This window comes from Myxine glutinosa, chromosome 5 (assembly GCF_964187855.1).
Source record: "Myxine glutinosa chromosome 5, kmMyxGlut1.1, whole genome shotgun sequence".
NCBI lineage: Eukaryota > Metazoa > Chordata > Myxini > Myxiniformes > Myxinidae > Myxine > Myxine glutinosa.
The window spans coordinates 35403574-35425104 of record NC_136265.1 but is presented as its reverse complement, the minus strand read 5'-3'; the positions used below and the strand labels follow the sequence as shown (position 1 = coordinate 35425104).

General features: G+C 42.9%; 1 protein-coding gene across 2 annotated transcripts in view; it reads right to left on the bottom strand.

Moving 5' to 3' along the window:
- Nucleotides 1-17665: 17665 nt before the first annotated feature.
- LOC137427705 (beta-arrestin-1) overlaps nt 17666-21531 on the bottom strand; it is a 101494-nt gene continuing 97628 nt past the window's right edge. For both annotated transcript variants that reach the window (XM_068117387.2, XM_068117388.2), the window contains exon 17: nt 17666-21428. In XM_068117387.2, coding sequence (XP_067973488.1) covers nt 21344-21428 — 85 coding nt within the window. In that variant the 3' untranslated portion in view covers nt 17666-21343. The remainder of the gene's footprint in view (nt 21429-21531) is intronic.

The window sequence follows — 21531 nt, the reverse complement described above, 5'->3', positions numbered from 1 at the left end:
GCGAAAAGTGGTTTTTCAACACTAACACAAGTGCGAAAAGTGGTTTTTCAACACTATCACAAGTGCAAAAAGTGTTTTTTCCACACTACTACAAGTGCAAAAGTGGTTTCCTGCACCAACACAAGTGCGAAAAGTGGTTTTTCAACACTAACACAAGTGCGAAAAGTGGTTTTTCAACACTAACACAAGTGCGAAAAGTGGTTTTTCCACACTAATACAAGTGCAAAAGTGGTTTCCTGCACCAACACAAGTGCAAAAAGTGGTTTTTCAACACTAACACAAGTGTGAAAAGTGGTTTTTCAACACTAACACAAGTGCGGAAAGTGTTTTTTCCACACTAATACAAGTGCAAAAGTGGTTTCCTGCACCATCACAAGTGCGAAAAGTGGTTTTTCAACACTAACACAAGTGCGAAATGTGGTTTTTCAACACTATCACAAGTGCAAAAAGTGTTTTTTCCACACTAATACAAGTGCAAAAGTGGTTTCCTGCACCAACACAAGTGTGAAAAGTGGTTTTTCAACACTAACACAAGTGCGAAAAGTGGTTTTTCAACACTAACACAAGTGCTAAAAGTGGTTTTTCAACACTATCACAAGTGCAAAAAGTGTTTTTTCCACACTAATACAAGTGCAAAAGTGGTTTCCTGCACCAACACAAGTGCGAAAAGTGGTTTTTCAACACTAACACAAGTGCGAAAAGTGGTTTTTCAACACTAACACAAGTGCGAAAAGTGGTTTTTCAACACTAACACAAGTGCGAAAAGTGGTTTTTCAACACTAACACAAGTGCGAAAAGTGGTTTTTCCACACTAATACAAGTGCAAAAGTGGTTTCCTGCACCAACACAAGTGCAAAAAGTGGTTTTTCAACACTAACACAAGTGCGAAAAGTGGTTTTTCAACACTATCACAAGTGCGAAAAGTGGTTTTTCAACACTAACACAAGTGCGAAAAGTGTTTTTTCGACACTAATACAAGTGCAAAGGTAGTTTCCTGCACCAACACAAGTGCGAAAAGTGGTATTTCAACACTTACACAAGTGCGAAAAGTGGTTTTGCAACACCAACACAAGTGAGACAAGTGGTTATTCAACACCAACACAAGTGTAAAACGTGGTTTTCAACACCAGCACGAGTGCGGCAAGTGGTTTTGCAACACAAACACAAACGCGGAAAATGGTTTTCAACGTTGGCACAAGTGTGGAAAGTGGTTTTGAAACACCAACACAAGTGAGACAAGTGGTTATTCAACACCAACACAAGTGTAAAACGTGGTTGTCAACACCAGCACGAGTGTGTACAGTGGCTATTCAACACTGGCACAAGTGAAACAAGTGGTTTTGCAACACAAACACAAGTGCGGAAAGTGGTTTAAAACACTAGCGCAAGTGCGAAAAGTTGATTTTGAACACTGGCACAACTTAGACAAGTGGTTTTGCAACACTAACACAAGTGCGGAAAGTGGTTTTCAACACTAACACGTGGTTTTGAAACACTAACACAAGTGCGGAAAGTGGTTTAAAACACTAGCGCAAGTGCGAAAAGTTGATTTTGAACACTGGCACAACTTAGACAAGTGGTTTTGCAACACTAACACAAGTGCGGAAAGTGGTTTTCAACACTCACACGTGGTTTTGAAACACTAACACAAGTGCGGAAAGTGGTTTTCAACACTGGTTTTGAAACACCAACACAAGTGCGAAAAGTGGTTTTGAATGCCAGCATAAGTGCGGACAATGGTTTTCAACGCCAGTACAAGTGTGGAAAGTGGTTTTGAAACACTAACACAAGTGTGGAAAGTGGTTTTGAAACACTAACATAAGTGTGAAAAGTGGTTTTCAACACTAACACAAGTGCAAAAAGTGGATTTTCAACACTGGCACAAGTTAGAGAAGTGGTTTTGCAACACTAACACAAGTGCGGAAAGTGGTTTTCAACACTAACACAAGGTTTTGCAACACTAACACAAGTGTGGAAAGTGGTTTTGAAACACTTAACACAAGTGCGAAAAGTGGTTTTCAACACTAACACAAGTGCAAAAAGTGGATTTTCAACACTGGCACAAGTTAGGCAAGTGGTTTTCAACACCTACACAAGTGCGAAAAGTGGTTTTGCAACACCAACACAAGTGAGACACGTGGTTATTCAAGACTAACACAAGTGCAAAAAGTGGTTTTCAACACCAGCACGGGTGTGGAAAATGGTTTTGAAACACTAACCCAAGTGTGCAAAGTGGTTTTCAACACCAGCACGAGTGTGTACAGTGGCTAATCAACACTGGCACAAGTGAAACAAGTGGTTTTGCAACACTAACACAAGTGTGGAAATTAGTTTTCAACACCAACACAAGGTTTTGCAACACTAACACAAGTGCGGGAAGTGGTTATACAACAATAACACATGTGTGAAAAGTGGTTTTCGACACTATCACGAGTGCGAAAAGTGGTTTGCAATGCTAGCACGAGTCCAAAAAGTGGTTTTGCAGCACTAACACAAGTGTGGAAAGTGGTTTTGAAACACTAACACAAGTGCGAAAAGTGGTTTTCACTGCCAGCACAAGTGCGGACAGTGGTTTTCAACGCCAGTACAAGTGTGGAAAGTGGTTTTGAAGCACTAACACAAGTGTGGAAAGTGGTTTTGAAACACTAACACAAGTGTGAAAAGTGGTTTTCAACACGAACACAAGTGCAAAAAGTGGATTTTCAACACTGGCACAAGTTAGACAAGTGGTTTTGCAACACTAACGCAAGTGCGCAAAGTGCTTTTCAACACTAACACAAGCGCAAAAAGTGTTTGCAATGCTGGCTAAAGTGTTTGCAAAGCTCACCAAAGTGTTTGCAATGCTGGCTAAAGTGTTTGCAATGCTGGCTAAAGTGTGTGCAATGCTGGCTAAAGTGTTTGCAATGCTGGCTAAAGTGTTTGCAATGCTGGCCAAAGTGTTTGCAATGCTGGCCAAAGTTTTTGCAAAGTTGGCCAAAGTGTTTGCAATGCTGGCTAAAGTGTTTGCAATGCTGGCTAAAGTGTTTGCAATGCTGGCTAAAGTGTTTGCAATGCTGGCTAAAGTGTTTGCAATGCTGGCTAAAGTGTTTGCAATGCTGGCTAAAGTGTTTGCAATGCTGGCTAAAGTGTTTGCAATGCTGGCTAAAGTGTTTGCAATACTGGCTAAAGTGTTTGAAATGCTGGCTAAAGTGTTTGCAATGCTGGCTAAAGTGTTTGTAAAGCTGGCCCAAGTGTTTGCAATGCTGGCCGAAGTGTTTGCAATGCTGGCCAAAGTGTTTGCAATGCTGGCCAAAGTGTTTGCAATGCTGGCCAAAGTGTTTGCAAAGCTGTCCAAAGTGTTTGCAATGCTAGCCAAAGTGTTTGCAATGCTGGCCAAAGTGTTCGCAATGCTGGCCAAAGTGTTTGCAAAGCTGGCCAAAGTGTTTGCAAAGCTGGCCAAAGTGTTTGCAATGCTGGCCAAAGTGTTTGCAATGCTGGCCAAAGTGTTTGCAATGCTGGCTAAAGTGTTTGCAATGCTGGCTAAAGTGTTTGCAATGCTCGCCAAAGTGTTTGCAATGCTGGCCAAAGTGTTTGCAATGCTGGCCAAAGTGTTTCCAATGCTGGCCAAAGTGTTAGCAGTGCTGGCCAAAGTGTTTGCAAAGCTCACCAACATGTTTGCAATGCTGGCTAAAGTGTTTGCAATGCTGGCCAAAGTGTTTGCAATGCTGGCTAAAGTGTTTGCAATGCTGGCTAACGTGTTTGCAATGCTGGACAAAGTGTTTGCAATGCTGGCTAAAGTGTTTGCAATGCTGGCTAAAGTGTCTGCAATGCTGGCCAAAGTGTTTGCAATGCTGGCCAAAGTGTTTGCAAAGCTGGCCAAAGTGTTTGCAATGCTGGCCAAAGTGTTTGCAATGCTGGCTAAAGTGTTTGCAATGCTGGCTAAAGTGTTTGCAATGCTCGCCAAAGTGTTTGCAATGCTGGCCAAAGTGTTTGCAATGCTGGCCAAAGTGTTTCCAATGCTGGCCAAAGTGTTTCCAATGCTGGCCAAAGTGTTAGCAGTGCTGGCCAAAGTGTTAGCAGTGCTGGCCAAAGTGTTTGCAAAGCTCACCAACGTGTTTGCAATGCTGGCTAAAGTGTTTGCAATGCTGGCCAAAGTGTTTGCAATGCTGGCTAAAGTGTTTGCAATGCTGGCTAACATGTTTGCAATGCTGGACAAAGTGTTTGCAATGCTGGCTAAAGTGTTTGCAATGCTGGCTAAAGTGTCTGCAATGCTGGCCAAAGTGTTTGCAATGCTGGCCAAAGTGTTTGCAAACACTTTGCTGGCTAAAGCCAATGCTGGCTAAAGCAATGCTGGCTAAAGTGTTTGAAATTCTGGCTAAAGTGTTTGCAATGCTGGCTAAAGTGTTTGCAAAGCTGGCGAAAGTGTTTGCAATGCTGGCTAAAGTGTTTGCAATTCTGGCCAAAGTGTTTGCAATTCTGGCCAAAGTGTTTGCAATTCTGGCCAAAGTGTTTGCAATTCTGGCCAAAGTGTTTGCAATTCTGGCCAAAGTGTTTGCAATGCTGGCCAAAGTGTTTGCAATGCTGGCCAAAGTGTTTGCAATGCTGGCCAAAGTGTTTGCAATGCTGGCTGAAGTGTTTGCAATGCTGGCTAAAGTGTTTGCAATGCTGGCTAAAGTGTTTGAAATGCTGGCTAAAGTGTTGGCAAAGCTGGCGAAAGTGTTTGCAATGCTGGCCAAAGTGTTTGCAATGCTGGCCAAAGTGTTTGCAATGCTGGCCAAAGTGTTTGCAATGCTGGCCAAAGTGTTTGCAATGCTGGCCAAAGTGTTTGCAAAGCTGGCCAAAGTGTTTGCAAAGCTGGCCAAAGTGTTTGCAATGCTGGCCAAAGTGTTTGCAATGCTGGCTAAAGTGTTTGCAAAGCTGGCCAAAGTGTTTGCTTTGCTGGCCAAAGTGTTTGCAATGCTGGCTAAAGTGTTTGCAATGCTGGCCAAAGTCTTTGCAATGCTGGCCAAAGTGTTTGCAATGCTGGCCAAAGTGTTTGCAATGCTGGCTAAAGTGTTTGCAATGCTGGCCAAAGTGTTTGCAATGCTGACGAAAGTGTTTGCAATGCTGGCCAAAGTGTTTGTAATGCTGTCGAAAGTGTTTGCAATGCTGGCCAAAGTGTTTGTAATGCTGGCTAAAGTGTTTGCAATGCACGCCAAAGTGTTTGCAATGCTGGCTAAAGTGTTTGCAATGCTGGCCAAAGTGTTTGCAATGCTCGCCAAAGTGTTTGCAATGCACGCCAAAGTGTTTGCAATGCTGGCCAAAGTGTTTGCAATGCACGCCAAAGTGTTTGCAATGCTGGCCAAAGTGTTTGCAATGCTGGCCAAAGTGTTTGCAATGCTGGCCAAAGTGTTTGCAATGCTGGCTAAAGTGTTTGCAAAGCTCACCAAAGTGTTTGCAATGCTGGCTAAAGTGTTTGCAATGCTGGCTAAAGTGTTTGCAATGCTGGCCAAAGTGTTTGCAATGCTGGCCAAAGTTTTTGCAAAGCTGGCCAAAGTGTTTGCAATGCTGGCTAAAGTGCTTGCAATGCTGGCTAAAGTGTTTGCAATGCTGGCTAAGGTGTTTGGAATGCTGGCTAAAGTGTTTGCAATGCTGGCTAAGGTGTTTGCAATGCTGGCTAAAGTGTTTGCAATGCTGGCTAAAGTGTTTGCAATGCTGGCCAAAGTGTTTGCAATGCTGGCCAAAGTTTTTGCAAAGCTGGCCAAAGTGTTTGCAATGCTGGCCAAAGTGTTTGCAATGCTGGCCAAAGTTTTTGCAAAGCTGGCCAAAGTGTTTGCAATGCTGGCTAAAGTGTCTGCAATGCTGGCGAAGGTGTTTGCAATGCTGGCTAAAGTGTTTGCAATGCTGGCCAAAGTGTTTGCAATGCTGGCCAAAGTTTTTGCAAAGCTGGCCAAAGTGTTTGCAATGCTGGCCAAAGTGTTTGCAATGCTGGCCAAAGTTTTTGCAAAGCTGGCCAAAGTGTTTGCAATGCTGGCTAAAGTGTCTGCAATGCTGGCGAAGGTGTTTGCAATGCTGGCCAAAGTGTTTGCAATGCTGGCCAAAGTTTTTGCAAAGCTGGCCAAAGTGTTTGCACTGCTGGCCAAAGTGTTTGCAATGCTGGCCAAAGTTTTTGCAAAGCTGGCCAAAGTGTTTGCAATGCTGGCTAAAGTGTCTGCAATGCTGGCGAAGGTGTTTGCAATGCTGGCCAAAATGTTTGCAATGCTGGCTAAAGTGTTTGCAATGCTGGCTAAAGTGTTTGCAATGCTGGCCAAAGAGTTTGCAATGCTGGCCAAAGTGGGATGCTTTGATGATAAGAGAGACGATGTCGGTCTGAAGCAGGAGGTTGAGTCGGTTGGAAAGATTCAAGGCTGTCAAGTTCAACTGACAATTCACCCTGAGGTGAATCCAGTTGCTCAGCCGATCATAAGGATGCAATTTGGGTTGTGGAGTAATGTTGAAGATCCAAGAGCTTCTTGAACAGGACATAATTACCTCCGGCACCAAAGGTGGATGGAGGTTATGTTTTCACCCCTGTCTGTTTGTCTGTCCGTTCGTTTGTGAACAAAATATCTCAAAAAGTCGCGGACGGATTCGGACGAAATTTGGCAGAGATGTAGCGTATGTGACAAGGACGAAATGATTAGATTTTGGTGAAAATTCGGATCCGGCTACTAAAATTTTAAAGTGATTCTTCACCATTGTAAAATCGGGCCAAAAACGATACATAGCGGGATATCTCAAAAGGTTGTGGATGGATTTGGTTTAAACTTGTTGGACAGGTTGGGTGTGTAACAAGGAAGAATCGATTCAATTTTGGTGAAGATCTGAATATGGATTCGGATATGAGAATTATTTAATTTCTAAGTGGTTCTTCACCATTGGGAGATCGGGATAAAAACGATACTTAGCAGGATATCTCAAAAAGATATAGATGGCTTTGGACGAAACTGGGTGGACAGGTTGGGTGTGTAACAAGGAAGAATCGATTCAATTTTGGTGAAGATCTGAATATGGATTCGGATATGGGAATTATTTAATTTTTAAGTGATTCTTCCCCTTTGGGAGAAAGGGCCAAAAACGATACATAGCAGGATATCTCAAAAAGATATAGATGGCTTTGGACGAAACTGGGTGGACAGGTTGGGTGTGTGACAAGGAAGAATCGATTCAATTTTGGTGAAGATCTGAATCCGAATATGAGAATTCGTATTCCATGAGATGGGGTCTGGAGGAGTGCAAAGGAGATGGGGTCTGGAGGAGTGCAAAAGAGATGGGGTCTGGAGGAGTGCAAAGGAGATGGGGTCTGGAGGAGTGCAAAGGAGATGGGGTATGGAGGAGTGCAAAGGAGATGGGGTCTGGAGGAGTGCAAAGAAGATGGGGTCGAGGGGAGTGTAAAGGAGATGGGGCCAGAGGAGTGCAAAGGAGATGGGGTCTGCAGGAGTGCAAAGGAGATGGGGCCTAAAGGAGTGCAAAGGAGATGGGGTATGGAGGGGTGCAAAGGAGATGGGGTCTGGAGGAGTGCAAAAGAGATGGGGTCTGGAGGAGTGCAAAGGAGATGGGGTCTAGAAAAGTGCAAAGGAGATGGGGTCTCGAGGAGTGCAAAGGAGATGGGGTCTAGAGGAGTGCAAAGGAAATGGAGTGTAGAGGAGTGCAAAGGAGATGGGGGTCCAGAGCAGTGCAAAGGAGATGGGGGTCCAGAGCAGTGCAAAGGAGATGGGGGTCCAGAGCAGTGCAAAGGAGATGGGGGTCCAGAGCAGTGCAAAGGAGATGGGGGTCCAGAGCAGTGCAAAGGAGATGGGGTCTCGAGGAGTGCAGAGGAGATGGGGTCTAGAGGAGTGCAAAGGAGATGGGGCCTGCAGGAGAGCAAAGGAGATGGGGTCTGCAGGAGTGCAAAAGAGATGGGGTCTGGAGGAGTGCAAAAGAGATGGGGTCTGGAGGAGTGCAAAGGAGATGTGGTCTGGAGGAGTGCAAAGGAGATGGGGCCTAGAGGGTGCAAAAGAGATGGGGTCTGCAGAAGTGCAAAGGAGATGGGGTCTGGAGAAGTGAAAAAGAGATGGGGTCTGGAGGAGTGCAAAGGAGATGGGGTCTGGAGGACTGCAAAGGAGATGGGGCCGAGGGAAGTGCAAAGGAGATGGGGCCTAGAGGAGTGAAAAGGAGATGGGGTCTGCAGGAGTGCAAAGGAGATGGGGTCTGGAGGAGTGCAAAGGAGATGGGGTCTGGAGGAGTGCAAAGGAGATGGGGTCTAGAGGAGTGCAAAAGAGATGGGGTCTGGAGGAGTGCAAAGGAGATGGGGTCTGGATGAGTGCAAAGGAGGTGGGGTCTGGAGGAGTGCCAAGGAGATCGGGTCTGGAGGAATGCAAAATAGATGGGGTCTGGAGGAGTGCAAAGGAGATGGGGTCTAGAGGCGTGCAAAGGAGATGGGGGTCTAGAGGAGTGCAAAGGAGATGGGGTCTGGAGGAGTGCAAAGGCGATGGGGTCTGGAGGAGTGCAAAGGAGATGGGGGTCCAGAGGAGTGCAAAGAAGATGGGGTCTGGAGGAGTGCAAAGGAGATGGGGTCTGGAGGAGTGCAAAGGAGATGGGGTCTGGAAGAGTGCAAAGGAGATGGGGGTCTGGAGGAGTGCAAAAGAGATGGGGTGTGGAGGAGTGCGAAGGAGATGGGGTCTGGAGGAGTGCAGAAACTGATGAGGCAGCTGGATTAGCCATCAGAATTCCCCAGGTGGGCACGGCAGGGAAGCCTCGAGATCGAGAGGTGTCACCACATCAACTGTCCCATGTAAAATCAGAAGGATGCATCCATCGTACCTCATGCTCCGGGAAGACCACATCCAGAGAAGGGAATGCCAGGAATACGAAGTCTTTGTCAGATGAGAATTTGTCGATAAAAAATTCTGAGGTATAAAGCGCGATATCCCAAACATGTGGACAGATAATGACAAAACTTATGGACAGATTATGACAAACCTTGTGGACAGATTATGACAAAACTTGTGGACAAATTATGGCAAAACTTGTGGACAAATTATGACAAAACTTGTGGACAGATTATGACAAAACTTGTGGACAGATTATGACAAAACTTGTGGACAAATTATGGCAAAACTTGTGGACAAATTATGGCAAAACTTGTGGACAAATTATGGCAAAACTTGTGGACAGATTACGACAAAACTTGTGGACAGATTATGACAAAACTTGTGGACAGATTATAACAAAACTTGTGGATAGATTATAACAAAACGTGGGGACAGATTATGACAAAACGTGTGGACAGATTATGACAAAACTTGTGGACAGATTATGACAAAACGTGTGGACAGATTATGACAAAACGTGTGGACAGATTGTGACAAAACGTGTGGACAGATTATGACAAAACTTGTGGACAGATTATGACAAAACGTGTGGACAGATTATGACAAAACTTGTGGACAGATTATGACAAAACGTCTGGACAGATTATGACAAAACTTGTGGACAGATTGTGACAAAACTTGTGGACAGATTATGACAAAACTTGTGGACAGATTATGACAAAACGTCTTGACAGATTATGACAAAACGTGTGGACAGATTATGACAAAACGTGTGGACAGATTATGACAAAACGTGTGGACATATTATGACAAAACGTGTTGACAGATTGGGACAAAACTTGTGGACAGATTATGACAAAACTTGTGGACAGATTATGACAAAACTTGTGGACAGATTATGACAAAACGTGTGGACAGATTATAACAAAACTTGTGGACAGATTGTGACAAAACGTGTGGACAGATTATGACAAAACGTGTGGACAAATTATGACAAAACTTGTGGACAGATTGTGACCAAACTTGTGGACAGATTATAACAAAACTTGAGGACAGATTATGAAAAAATTTGTGGACAGATTGTGACAAAACTTGTGGACAGATTATGACAAAACTTGTGGACAGATTATGACAAAACGTGTGGACAGATTATGACAAAACGTGTGGACAGATTATGACAAAACGTGTGGACATATTATGACAAAACGTGTTGACAGATTGGGACAAAACTTGTGGACAGATTATGCCAAAACTTGTGGACCGATTATGACAAAACTTGTGGACAGATTATGACAAAACGTGTGGACAGATTATAACAAAACTTGTGGACAGATTGTGACAAAATGTGTGGACAGATTATGACAAAACGTGTGGACAAATTATGACAAAACTTGTGGACAGATTGTGACCAAACTTGTGGACAGATTATAACAAAACTTGAGGACAGATTATGAAAAAAATTTGTGGACAGATTATGACAAAACTTGTGGACAGATTATGACAAAACTTGTGGATAGATTATGACAAAACTTGTGGACAGATTATGACAAAACTTGTGGACAGATTATGACAAAACTTGTGGACAGATTATGACAAAACGTGTGGACAGATTAAGACAAACGTGTGGACAAATTATGACAAAACTTGTGGACAGATTGTGACCAAACTTGTGGACAGATTATAACAAAACTTGAGGACAGATTATGACAAAACTTGTGGACAGATTATGACAAAACTTGTGGACAGATTATGACAAAACGTGTGGACAGATTATGACAAAACTTGTGGACAGATTATGACAAAACTTGTGGACAGATTATGACAAAACTTGTGGACAGATTATGACAAAAGTTGTGGACAGATTGTGACAAAACGTGTGGACAGATTATGACAAAACTTGTGGACAGATTATGACAAAAACTGGTGGACAGATTGTGACTAAACGTGTGGACAGATTATGACAAAACTTGGTGGACAGATTATGACAAAACTTGTGGACAGATTATGACAAAACTTGGTGGACAGATTATGACAAAACGTGTGGACAGATTATAACAAAACGTGTGGACAGATTATGACAAAACGTGTGGACAGATTATAACAAAACGTGTGGACAGATTATGACAAAACTTGTGGACAGATTATAACAAAACTTGAGGACAGATTATGACAAAACTTGTGGACAGATTATGACAAAACTTGTGGACAGATTATGACAAAACGTGTGGACAGATTATGACAAAACTTGTGGACAGATTATGACAAAACTTGTGGACAGATTATGCCAAAACTTGTGGACAGATTATGACAAAACTTGTGGACAGATTATGACAAAACTTGTGGACAGATTATGACAAAACTTGTGGACAGATTATGACAAAACTTGTGGACAGATTATGACAAAACTTGTGGACAGATTATGACAAAACGTGTGGACAGATTATGACAAAACGTGTGGACAGATTATGACAAAACGTGTGGACAGATTATGACAAAACGTGTGGACAGATTATGACAAAACTTGTGGACAGATTATGACAAAACTTGTGGACAGATTATGACAAAACTTGTGGACAGATTATGACAAAACTTGTGGACAGATTATGACAAAACTTGTGGACAGATTATGACAAAACTTGTGGACAGATTATGACAAAACTTGTGGACAGATTATGACAAAACGTGTGGACAGATTATGACGAAACTTGTGGACAGATTATGACAAAACTTGTGGACAGATTATGACAATACTTGTGGACAGATTATGACAAAACGTGTGGACAGATTATGACAAAACTTGTGGACAGATTATGACGAAACTTGTGGACAGATTATGACAAAACATGTGGACAGATTATGACAAAACGTGTGGATAGATTATGACAAAACGTGTGGATAGATTATGACAAAACGTGTGGACAGATTATGACAAAACTTGTGGACAGATTATGACAAAACTTGGTGGATGAGTTTCCTTGACCACAAGATCAAGTCGATTAGATTATGCTTCAGGCAGATTCGGCCTATCAGTGGATACAAAAGGTAAACTGTTTATCCTGGCTCTGGAAGTAATTTCGTCTGGCATACTGGTACTTCATTCTGGTATACTAGTACTTCATTCTGATATACTGGTACTTCATTCTGGTATACTGGTACTTCATTCTGGTATACTAGTACTTCATTCTGGTATACTGGTACTTCATTCTGGTATACTAGTACTTCATTCTGGTATACTGGTACTTCATTCTGGTATACTGGTACTTCATTCTGGTATACTGGTACTTCATTCTGGTATACTGGTACTTCATTCTGGCATACTGGTACATCATTCTGGTATACTAGTACTTCATTCTCGTATACTGGTACTTCATTCTGGTATACTGGTACTTCATTCTGGCATACTGGTACTTCATTCTGGTATACTGGTACTTCATTCTGGCATACTGTTACTTCATTCTGGCATACTGGTACTTCATTCTGGTATACTGGTACTTCATTCTGGCATACTGGTACTTCATTCTGGTATACTGGTACTTCATTCTGGTATACTGGTACTTCATTCTGGCATACTGGTACTTCATTCTGGCATACTGGTACTTCATTCTGGTATACTGGTACTTCATTCTGGCATACTGGTACTTCATTCTGGTATACAGGTACTTCATTCTGGCATACTGGTACTTCATTCTGGTATACTGGTACTTCATTCTGGTATACTGGTACTTCATTCTGGTATACTGGTACTTCATTCTGGTATACTGGTACTTCATTCTGGCATACTGGTACTTCATTCTGGTATACTGGTACTTCATTCTGGCATACTGGTACTTCATTCTGGCATACTGGTACTTCATTCTGGCATACTGGTACTTCATTCTGGCATACTGGTACTTCATTCTGGTATACTGGTACTTCATTCTGGTATACTGGTACTTCATTCTGGTATACTGGTACTTCACTCTGGCACTTCACTCTGGCATACTGGTACTTCATTCTGGCATACTGGTACTTCATTCTGGCACTTCACTCTGGCATACTGGTACTTCATTCTGGCATACTGGTACTTCATTCTGGTATACTGGTACTTCATTCTGGTATACTGGTACTTCATTCTGGTATACTGGTACTTCATTCTGGTATACTGGTACTTCATTCTGGTATACTGGTACTTCATTCTGGTATACGGGTACTTCACTCTGGCATACTGGTACTTCACTCTGGCATACAGGTACTTCACTCTGGCATACTGGTACTTCACTCTGGCATACTGGTACTTCACTCTGGCACTTCATTCTGGTATACTGGTACTTCATTCTGGTATACTGGTACTTCATTCTGGTATACTGGGACTTCATTCTGGTATACTGGTACTTCATTCTGGTATACTGGTACTTCATTCTGGTATACTGGTACTTCATTCTGGTATACTGGTACTGCATTCTGGTATACTCTCGACCGAGTACCGTTCCAGTTATATTCTGATCTCCTCCCCCTCCCCCCTCTCCCCACCACTCACCTTTTTCTTCCCCTCCTCCTTCCTCTCTCTCCCCCTCCCCCCTCTCTCCACCACTCACCTCTCTCTTCTCCTCCCCCCTCTCTCCTGACCTCTTAGTATTCCCATCAGCGAAGCAACGGGTGGTATTTGCTCGTACTGTATTCAACAAGGGAAACGACTATCGGGGACGCCTCTTCGTGGTGGTTGTACCTCCCAGCGCAAGTCGGGGGCTCAATCTTCCCCATTCTTCCCTGCTGCCCGGATTCGTCAGGGCAGCGTGGTCACTGTCAGAGTCCCGATTGGTCCCCATGGACCGGCCCTTTGTCTCTCGTCTCTGCCCCTCTCTCTAACTCTGTCGTGGCCCTGACTTCGTGAAGGTGGGGGTACACCATCCTGGACATGGAGGATATCTGGGCCACTCCTGGGACATCGATCAGCTGTCTCCGTGCCGCGGGCTTGTTCGAGAGAACTGTCCAGGGCTATACAACAACAACAATAACAATAACAACAACAGAGACAAATTGTGGATTTCTATGATTTTAAATTCCGTTTTTTGCTGGTTTAAGTGCGGTGGGAGCTTTGACAGGTGGTATTTGAGCACTAGTAAAAACCCCAATGAAAGGAAAGCTCAACAACAACCTCAAAACAAAGATTGCTGTAATCGTACATTGTGCCCACATGCTTGAAAGTTTGCCAGATAAAGGAAGATTGCTAATTGAAGATATACTTTCTTCTATTGCTGAGACCGGTGTTCAATGAACTATAAAAGGCAATAAAATATATCTTTTTCATTAATAAACGAGGACTAGTAATCAATGGCTTCAGTAATTTGGAAAGAATAATCATTTCCTCTCCCTGTATACACTGGAGTACCACAAGGAAGTGTTCTGGGCCAAGCTCTATTCCTGATCACCAATGATCTCTCTGACTCGATGGAAAACCCTCTTTATCTATTTGCTGATGACTCCACCCTCTGCTGTGACATCCCTCATCCTTCAGACAGCTAAGATGCAGCCTCTTCCCTCTCTTCAGACCCCTTCTGGTGAAACTCCCTAAATCCAGAATCACTACTCACCCCCACTCATTTGTTCCTCTTTTTCCCCCACCTGTGGAATCGACTTCGACATCCTCTTCAATCTCATTCTTTCCTCCAGATCTTCAAGACAGCACTCACTATCCAGCATCTTCCCAAATCCAAAACCATGATCATTTCCACCTTTGATAACACCACCCAAATCCCTCCTCCTTCCAACATTCCAGTTTTCCCTCCTCGGAGATTCCATTATCCATCCTGCGCACTCCATGCATGTGTGTTTTGCATCCTGTTTTTGTCACGTCGTTTGGTGCACTCGCTCTTCCACGAGCCTCGACAATATATATATATATACATTCAGTCACGTGAAAAAGTAAGTACACCCCATATAAAGTTTTGACTTTTTCAACATATTTCAACATACAGCTATTTGATCTTCATTTCAACAATATTGATAGATAAAGGTGATATAATATAACAAATATCATGAAACATTTACATTTTGTAGTCCATTGTATAATTTAAATAAACATAAATGCAAATTTTGCATGTGGAAAAAGTAAGTACACCCCTACATTTATCACTACTTCAAATATCTAAAATTAGAATCAGGTGCACCAGCTCAGGTGCAAATGATTAGAACATCGTCAGAGAGGATCTTGGAGGAACCTGTCTTATTTAAACCTCAGACATTTCGTTTGGTTTGCTCTTTGTTGTTGAAGTGAGCGGCATCACCATGCCTAGATCAAAAGAGCTCTCTGAGGCCTTCAGAAAGAAGGTTATAGATGCCTACGAGTCTGGGAAGGGATTTAAAAAGCTCTCCAAACAATTTGAAATCAATCATTCGACTGTCCGGAAGATCATCCACAAGTGGAGAAGATTCCAAACAACTGCCAACTTGTTCAGGCCAGGCCTCCCCAGCAAGTTCAGCCCGAGAGCAGACCGCAAGATGCTGAAAGAAGTCTCTAAGAACCCCAGAATGTCATCACGGGATCTGCAGGTAGCTCTTGCCACTGTTGATGTCAAAGTGCACGAGTCTACCATTAGAAAGAGGCTGCACGAATTTGATCTACATGGGAGGTGTGCCAGGAGGAAACCTTTGCTGTCCAGAAAGAACATCAGGGCAAGACTAAAGTTTGCCAATGAACACCTCGGCAAAGACCAGCACTTCTGGAACAATGTGCTCTGGACAGATGAGTCAAAGGTGGAGCTATTTGGCCACAGTACGAGAAGACATGTTTGGCGAAAACCAAAGACAGCATTTGACCACAAGAACCTGATACCAACTGTAAAGCATGGTGGTGGAAATATGATGGTTTGGGGCAGCTTTGCTGCATCAGGGCCTGGGCAGCTGACCATCATATAATCCACGATGAATTCTTCATTGTACCAGAGGGTGCTTGAGGATAATGTGAGGCCATCTGTCGGAAAGTTGAAGCTCAACCGAAGGTGGACCTTGCAACATGACAATGACCCTAAACATACCAGTAAATCCACCAAGGAATGGCTGAAAAGAAAGAAATGGAGGGTTCTGGAATGGCCAAGTCAAAGCCCGGATCTAAATCCCATCGAGATGTTGTGGGGGGATTTGAAACGAGCTGTGCATGCAAGAAACCCCTCAAACATCGCACAGCTGAAAGAATTCTGCATGGAGGAGTGGGCAAAAATTTCTCCCAGTCGATGTCAGAGACTGGTAGACAGTTATAAGAAACGCCGACTTGAGGTTTTCTGCCAAAGGGGGCAATACCACCTATTAGAGCCAAGGGTGTACTTACTTTTTCCACATGCGAAATTTGCATTTATGTTTATTTTAATTATACAATGGACTACAAAATGTAAATGTTTCATGATATTTGTTATATTATATCACCATTATCTATCAATATTGTTGTAATGAAGATGAAATAGCTGTATGGTGAAATATGTTGAAAAAAGTCAAAACTTTACATGGGGTGTACTTACTTTCTCACGTGACTGTATATGTATATATACACAACAAGAAATACATATGATAAAACTAGAACGGCACTCAGTAGAGAGCATACCGCTGCCTGTTTGGCCTCATCACTCAATGGTGAAGAATCACTTTTAAAAATTGTACTGGCCGGATCCGGATCTTCACCAAAATTGAATCGATTCTTCCTTGTCACACACACACCTTGTCCAACAAGTTTTGTCCATATCCATCCATAACTTTTTGAGATATCCTGCTATGTATCGTTTTTCGCCCTATCTCCCAATGGTGAAAAATGACAAGAATTAAATAACTCTCATATCCGAATCCATATTCAGATCTTGACCAAAATCGAATCGATTAGTCCTTGAGTGAAGATGATGGAAGAAACTGCGAAGTGAAAAGCAGGGTTAGGCATTCATTTACGTACGTATGGCATGTGTGCGTACACGTCTGCATTTTAAAAATTCATTTTATTGGCAACCATTGGTCCGATTGACACCAAATTTTACCATAGGAGCACCTACGCCTGTATAATTTTTGATCCATAATTATGACGTCATAGGTCATGTGGTATGGATGCCATCTTGGAAAAACGTTACACCTCTATATCTCCGAAACCGCTCAATGGGAAAACATTGAAACAAGGCTCATTGTCAAGTATTCACCATGGGGAATAAGATATGTTGATGATGATATCATCGGTGCCTTCATAAATTGAGAAGTACAACGCTTGATCTGATCAGTATGAAAAAAAAAAAATCTTTCTCCACAACTGTTAGTCCAACTGACACGAACTTTTGACCACAGGAGTTGGCTAGTTTGACCTTAGGAGACAACCCCCTCCGGTAGAATGTTTTAATGATAAATTATGACATCATAGGTGACGTGGTACAGGCGTATACTTCTCCCACCCCCCCCCCCCCCCCACCTCCCCCCAAGCCCTCTCACTCCCACACATCTCCCGATGTCCCTACTCTCAAATGTTGTGTTTATGTGCTTCCCTTCTCTCCCATCTTGTCGACCGCTCCCCTTTTTATATACTTTGTTTGTTTGTCTGTTTGATTTGTTTGTGTGATAAATGTTAGCTCTTTCACAAGCCTCGATTCTGTATACTACCACCTTTAGACTACCACCTTTAGAGGCCATTTTTCCCCGTAAGCGGGGGTTGGCCTTTTTCGGGGACCGTGGTTGTTGTTGTTTTTTGGTCCCCTTTTTGAAGCAATGTTTTACGGCCGGATGCCCTTCCTGCCGCCAACCCTTTTTGTCGCCTTTTTACGACAAACAGGGAATTCTGTATACTGTATACCTCGATTCTGTATACAATAAAAAAATAAAAAGCGCACAGCCAAGAGGAAACACGCACACAAGTGTTCATTATTCAGATAACTTTTATCATGCCCGTAACATGCAACACAAGTACATTTTATCAACACTTATAATTCGACACAAGAAGATGAAAAGTTCAGAAAGCCCCAGTGTGGCAAAGAATTCCAAGACATTTCCACATCAGTGTCAAATATGTTGCACACCCTGTTACGCACACTCGTACAAGCTTTACAACCTAGTCTGGTCCTTCTGAATAGTTGAGAGTAAATACAATTAACATGTCCATGGCCCGGCAGCGAAGCCCAAAACAAGATTGGTCAATACACTGAACAAACAAATTCGCCAAATTGGTTTTGACAAATGCATTTTGGGGGACACAATGTCTCCCTTTATCTAGATTCTAAAGCTCACTTAAGGACGAATGTTGAATACCAATTACGACGCTGCGGAGATGCAATTCAATGTTAACCAAATTGAATAATCTTTGAAAAAGCAAATTGCAAACAAACATTTTAAAGGTCAATTTATTTTCCTTAGCGTCCTGTACTAAGAAAATGAGGACTCCTTTTTTGTCGGACAAGCTTTTTTGCATTTCTCCCATGTATTTGACTTGACCGCGAGACAGATACAACTGAGGAAGCGGCATGCACATAATAACAATGAAGCAAGCACAGAGACAGGAAAATGTAAACCAATTCGTATTCGATAATTGTGCCGTTTGTACATGCAATACTAAATAAACATCCTAGAGGAGCTTGATGTCCAAAACTTACCCAGCGTCATAAAATAACTGAAAGTCCAAGGTTCAGAAAGTCAGTTGCGCTTCTAAAGCAACAACATCACAGCCGAACGTAGTCCGTCGAACCTTTGAATTGCCACAAGGCCGAATCAGGATATCTCGGTGTGATGCTCAAGACGGCTTAACCACCCTCTTCGTATGGAAAATAGAACAAGACAGTGGTAGTTGCAACAGCACATCACACGGAGGAATGATTTTGGCATTTGCATCCATTTTAAAGATGGGAATTCCTTTGGAAGCTTGCAATACCTGGACGATACTACGACACGACACTTGGAACACAACGGCTGTGGGATTGCACCCACCTCGAGGACAGTTCTACATATGGCGGCTTTCTTTACAATCCCATGAGGTGTCCTGCCCGAGTTTTACCTACGCTTGCGCCATTACAGAACGTAGCATGTGGGATCAACGCACCGCAGCTCCGGCATTACTCCGGCACAATGGAAACTTTACATCTGTCAAACCTGTTTGTGCTTCGAGTTCATTCTTTTGACCTTATGAACCGAAGCATTTGGTATTGGAAGTGTTTATGGAGTATACAGGTATAATATTAGTGAAGCGAGATCAGTTGCAAACCATAGGATAAAAACCTTTCTGCAGATGTACACAAGGAATGCATTTTCAATGGACATGATTTTAGAAATGGAGAGGACAGAATGTACCCTCACTACGGACAGTGCAAACATCTGCAAACCACAGGAGTTAAACCTCAGACAGTTAAACAGACAGTTCCTCAGAGAACTCAGAGATACCTCAGAGAGAAATGGATGTATCATGGAGCGCAAGGTTTGCTAAAAAGATATACAAGTGAGTATTTGACAAAAATATAAAACAAAATAAAAACTTTGGCTCATACCCAGAAGGATCTTTTTGTGAAATTGATGTCTCAAGGTGTAATGGTTAGAACGTCTGCTCTGAGTCCGGAGGTCGGCGGTTCAAGTTGAAACCCCGGCCGAGTCATACCAAAGATTTAAAAAATGGTACATTCTGCTTCATTGCTTGACATTCAGCATTTAAAAGGATAGAGCACGGACAATCCCCATCGGTTGGCATTCGTGGGGAGGAGGAAAGTCCTGAGGAAATGCCCCACTGATTACGGTGAGAAAAACGATGCCATCGTTATGACGTCGCTGGTACCCAGAGTATCCCAAGAAGTGACAGCACTCCCCCCAAGCTCAGTAGCTGTGTTAAGTGGTTGTCTCGTCAGTATGTCCGTATGTGTGTGTGTGGGTGTCCCATTATGAACCTTAAACTTTGTATTAAAATAACAGATTTTTTTTTCTTCCTCCAAACGGCAGTAATATTGAATCTGACCTTCCCAATGACCTCAGCACTATCGGTTTACAGACCAGGAGAGGGCAACAGATTTACAGACCGGGAGAGGAGAAAATGGAAAAAGCAGAGAAATTGTACGGACACATCGCAAACGGGTAGCGGACTGGGAGGAATGGAAGAGGAGCAAGAAGAAAGGAGAGGGTGGAGAGGGTCACAGGGCTGAAGAGATGTGGACATGGGAGAATGATAATTGAGACTATGGATGGCCCTCGTGGTTATAAGCAGTAAACTATGGAATTTTGCAGGCAGGGCGTTACATCCAAACATGGGCTATCGGATGGGACCAAATACACCGGCATTGGATGCTGGTGGATGTATTTGTAAAGAAATGGTGATCGTCACCGGTACCCTGAACAAGATCTCCAAATTTGTGCCTCAGCACCACCTCACGCTCTACAGACCAATGGTCCATAGCCAAGCCCGAAACATGGCTGGGATCAGACGGTGAACAACTGACCAACAATTGCAATTCAAATGTAAATATTTCAGTGTTCTATAGTTTGGCAGAATTTTATGAATGAACCTTCAAATTAGAAAGTGCCCGTCTGTCTAAAACACATCCGGATAGTTGAGATCCTGTAAAAAATAAACTGTACAAATATTCTTTATAATTGTTTGGTACAACCACAGGCCATGCAATTGCAGCTTCAGAAACACCCAAAAGCCAGCGGAGGGTTGGGTACACAGCAGCAACGAGACCTGCTCTGGAGTGCAAATACCAACTACCAGGAACACAAGTCAAAGGACTGCTGTAACTATGGCATCGATCAATCACACACCAGGCCAAGCAACAAAATCCCAGTTCGTTGGCGTGAAAGAGGATCGTTTACGTAGAATGGCCCGGAAATGAGCTCGGAATCGGTGACACCACCACATGGCCATGTTATGCTAAGAAATGATCTACAAATTCCTGGTCCCCCTATGTGGAGGTTGAATACTTGCAAATGCGTAAACAAATCCCTTTGGACAGATTACGGCAATCGACGTCGGTACAAAACAATATTGCACCTCCACGTGTGCTGTCACGTGAGCCACACTTGAGAAACCGCTTTGGCTGCAACTTCCGGTAAACCGATCAAAAACTGGCGCTCTGGCACGGCGGGATAACAGGTATGGAAACGTTAGCACGTGGATATATTAAAAATGATGCATACTTTGACGTGACAAACACCACCTGTTAAAAAAGTAAACATGAGCGCAGACAACGTTAGACGTGAATCCAAAATATAAGCAAGAATACATTCTTTTCCATAAAAAAAAAAATCCAAGTGGTCAATAACTACATAATGAGGAATACTTTGTTTTATCATCCAGTGAAAATATGTGGTTATGTCAGTCATCCAGAATGAAAAACCTGGATAAAAAGGGTTTTTTTTAACAACATCCCTCCATCCAAATACGTATCTCATGTACAATCAATCAAATACAAATAGCTTCCAATCTTGGTTTAAAAAAAAATCCTATTTAAACCAAAATTATGGACAAAAGGTTGAGTATTTTCCCCTCACTGCTCATCCCAGTGCCCCAGAGATCACTCTGCATGGAACCTCCGTTGTTTCGCATGGACTTCCACCAGACCGACCCGTTAACACAACGGGCTCTCGTCCTCTTCCTCTTCTTTCATTCCATGCAGACGATGCCGTGCAAAGTCTTCGAACACGATGTCATCGCTGCAAGGGCGAGATGGAGTTTGACCAAATGGCTTTGGGTTTGTGTGCTTCATTTATCTAGCCCAGGTGAAAGTGGGGATTTTTTGGGGGTTTTTTTTATACA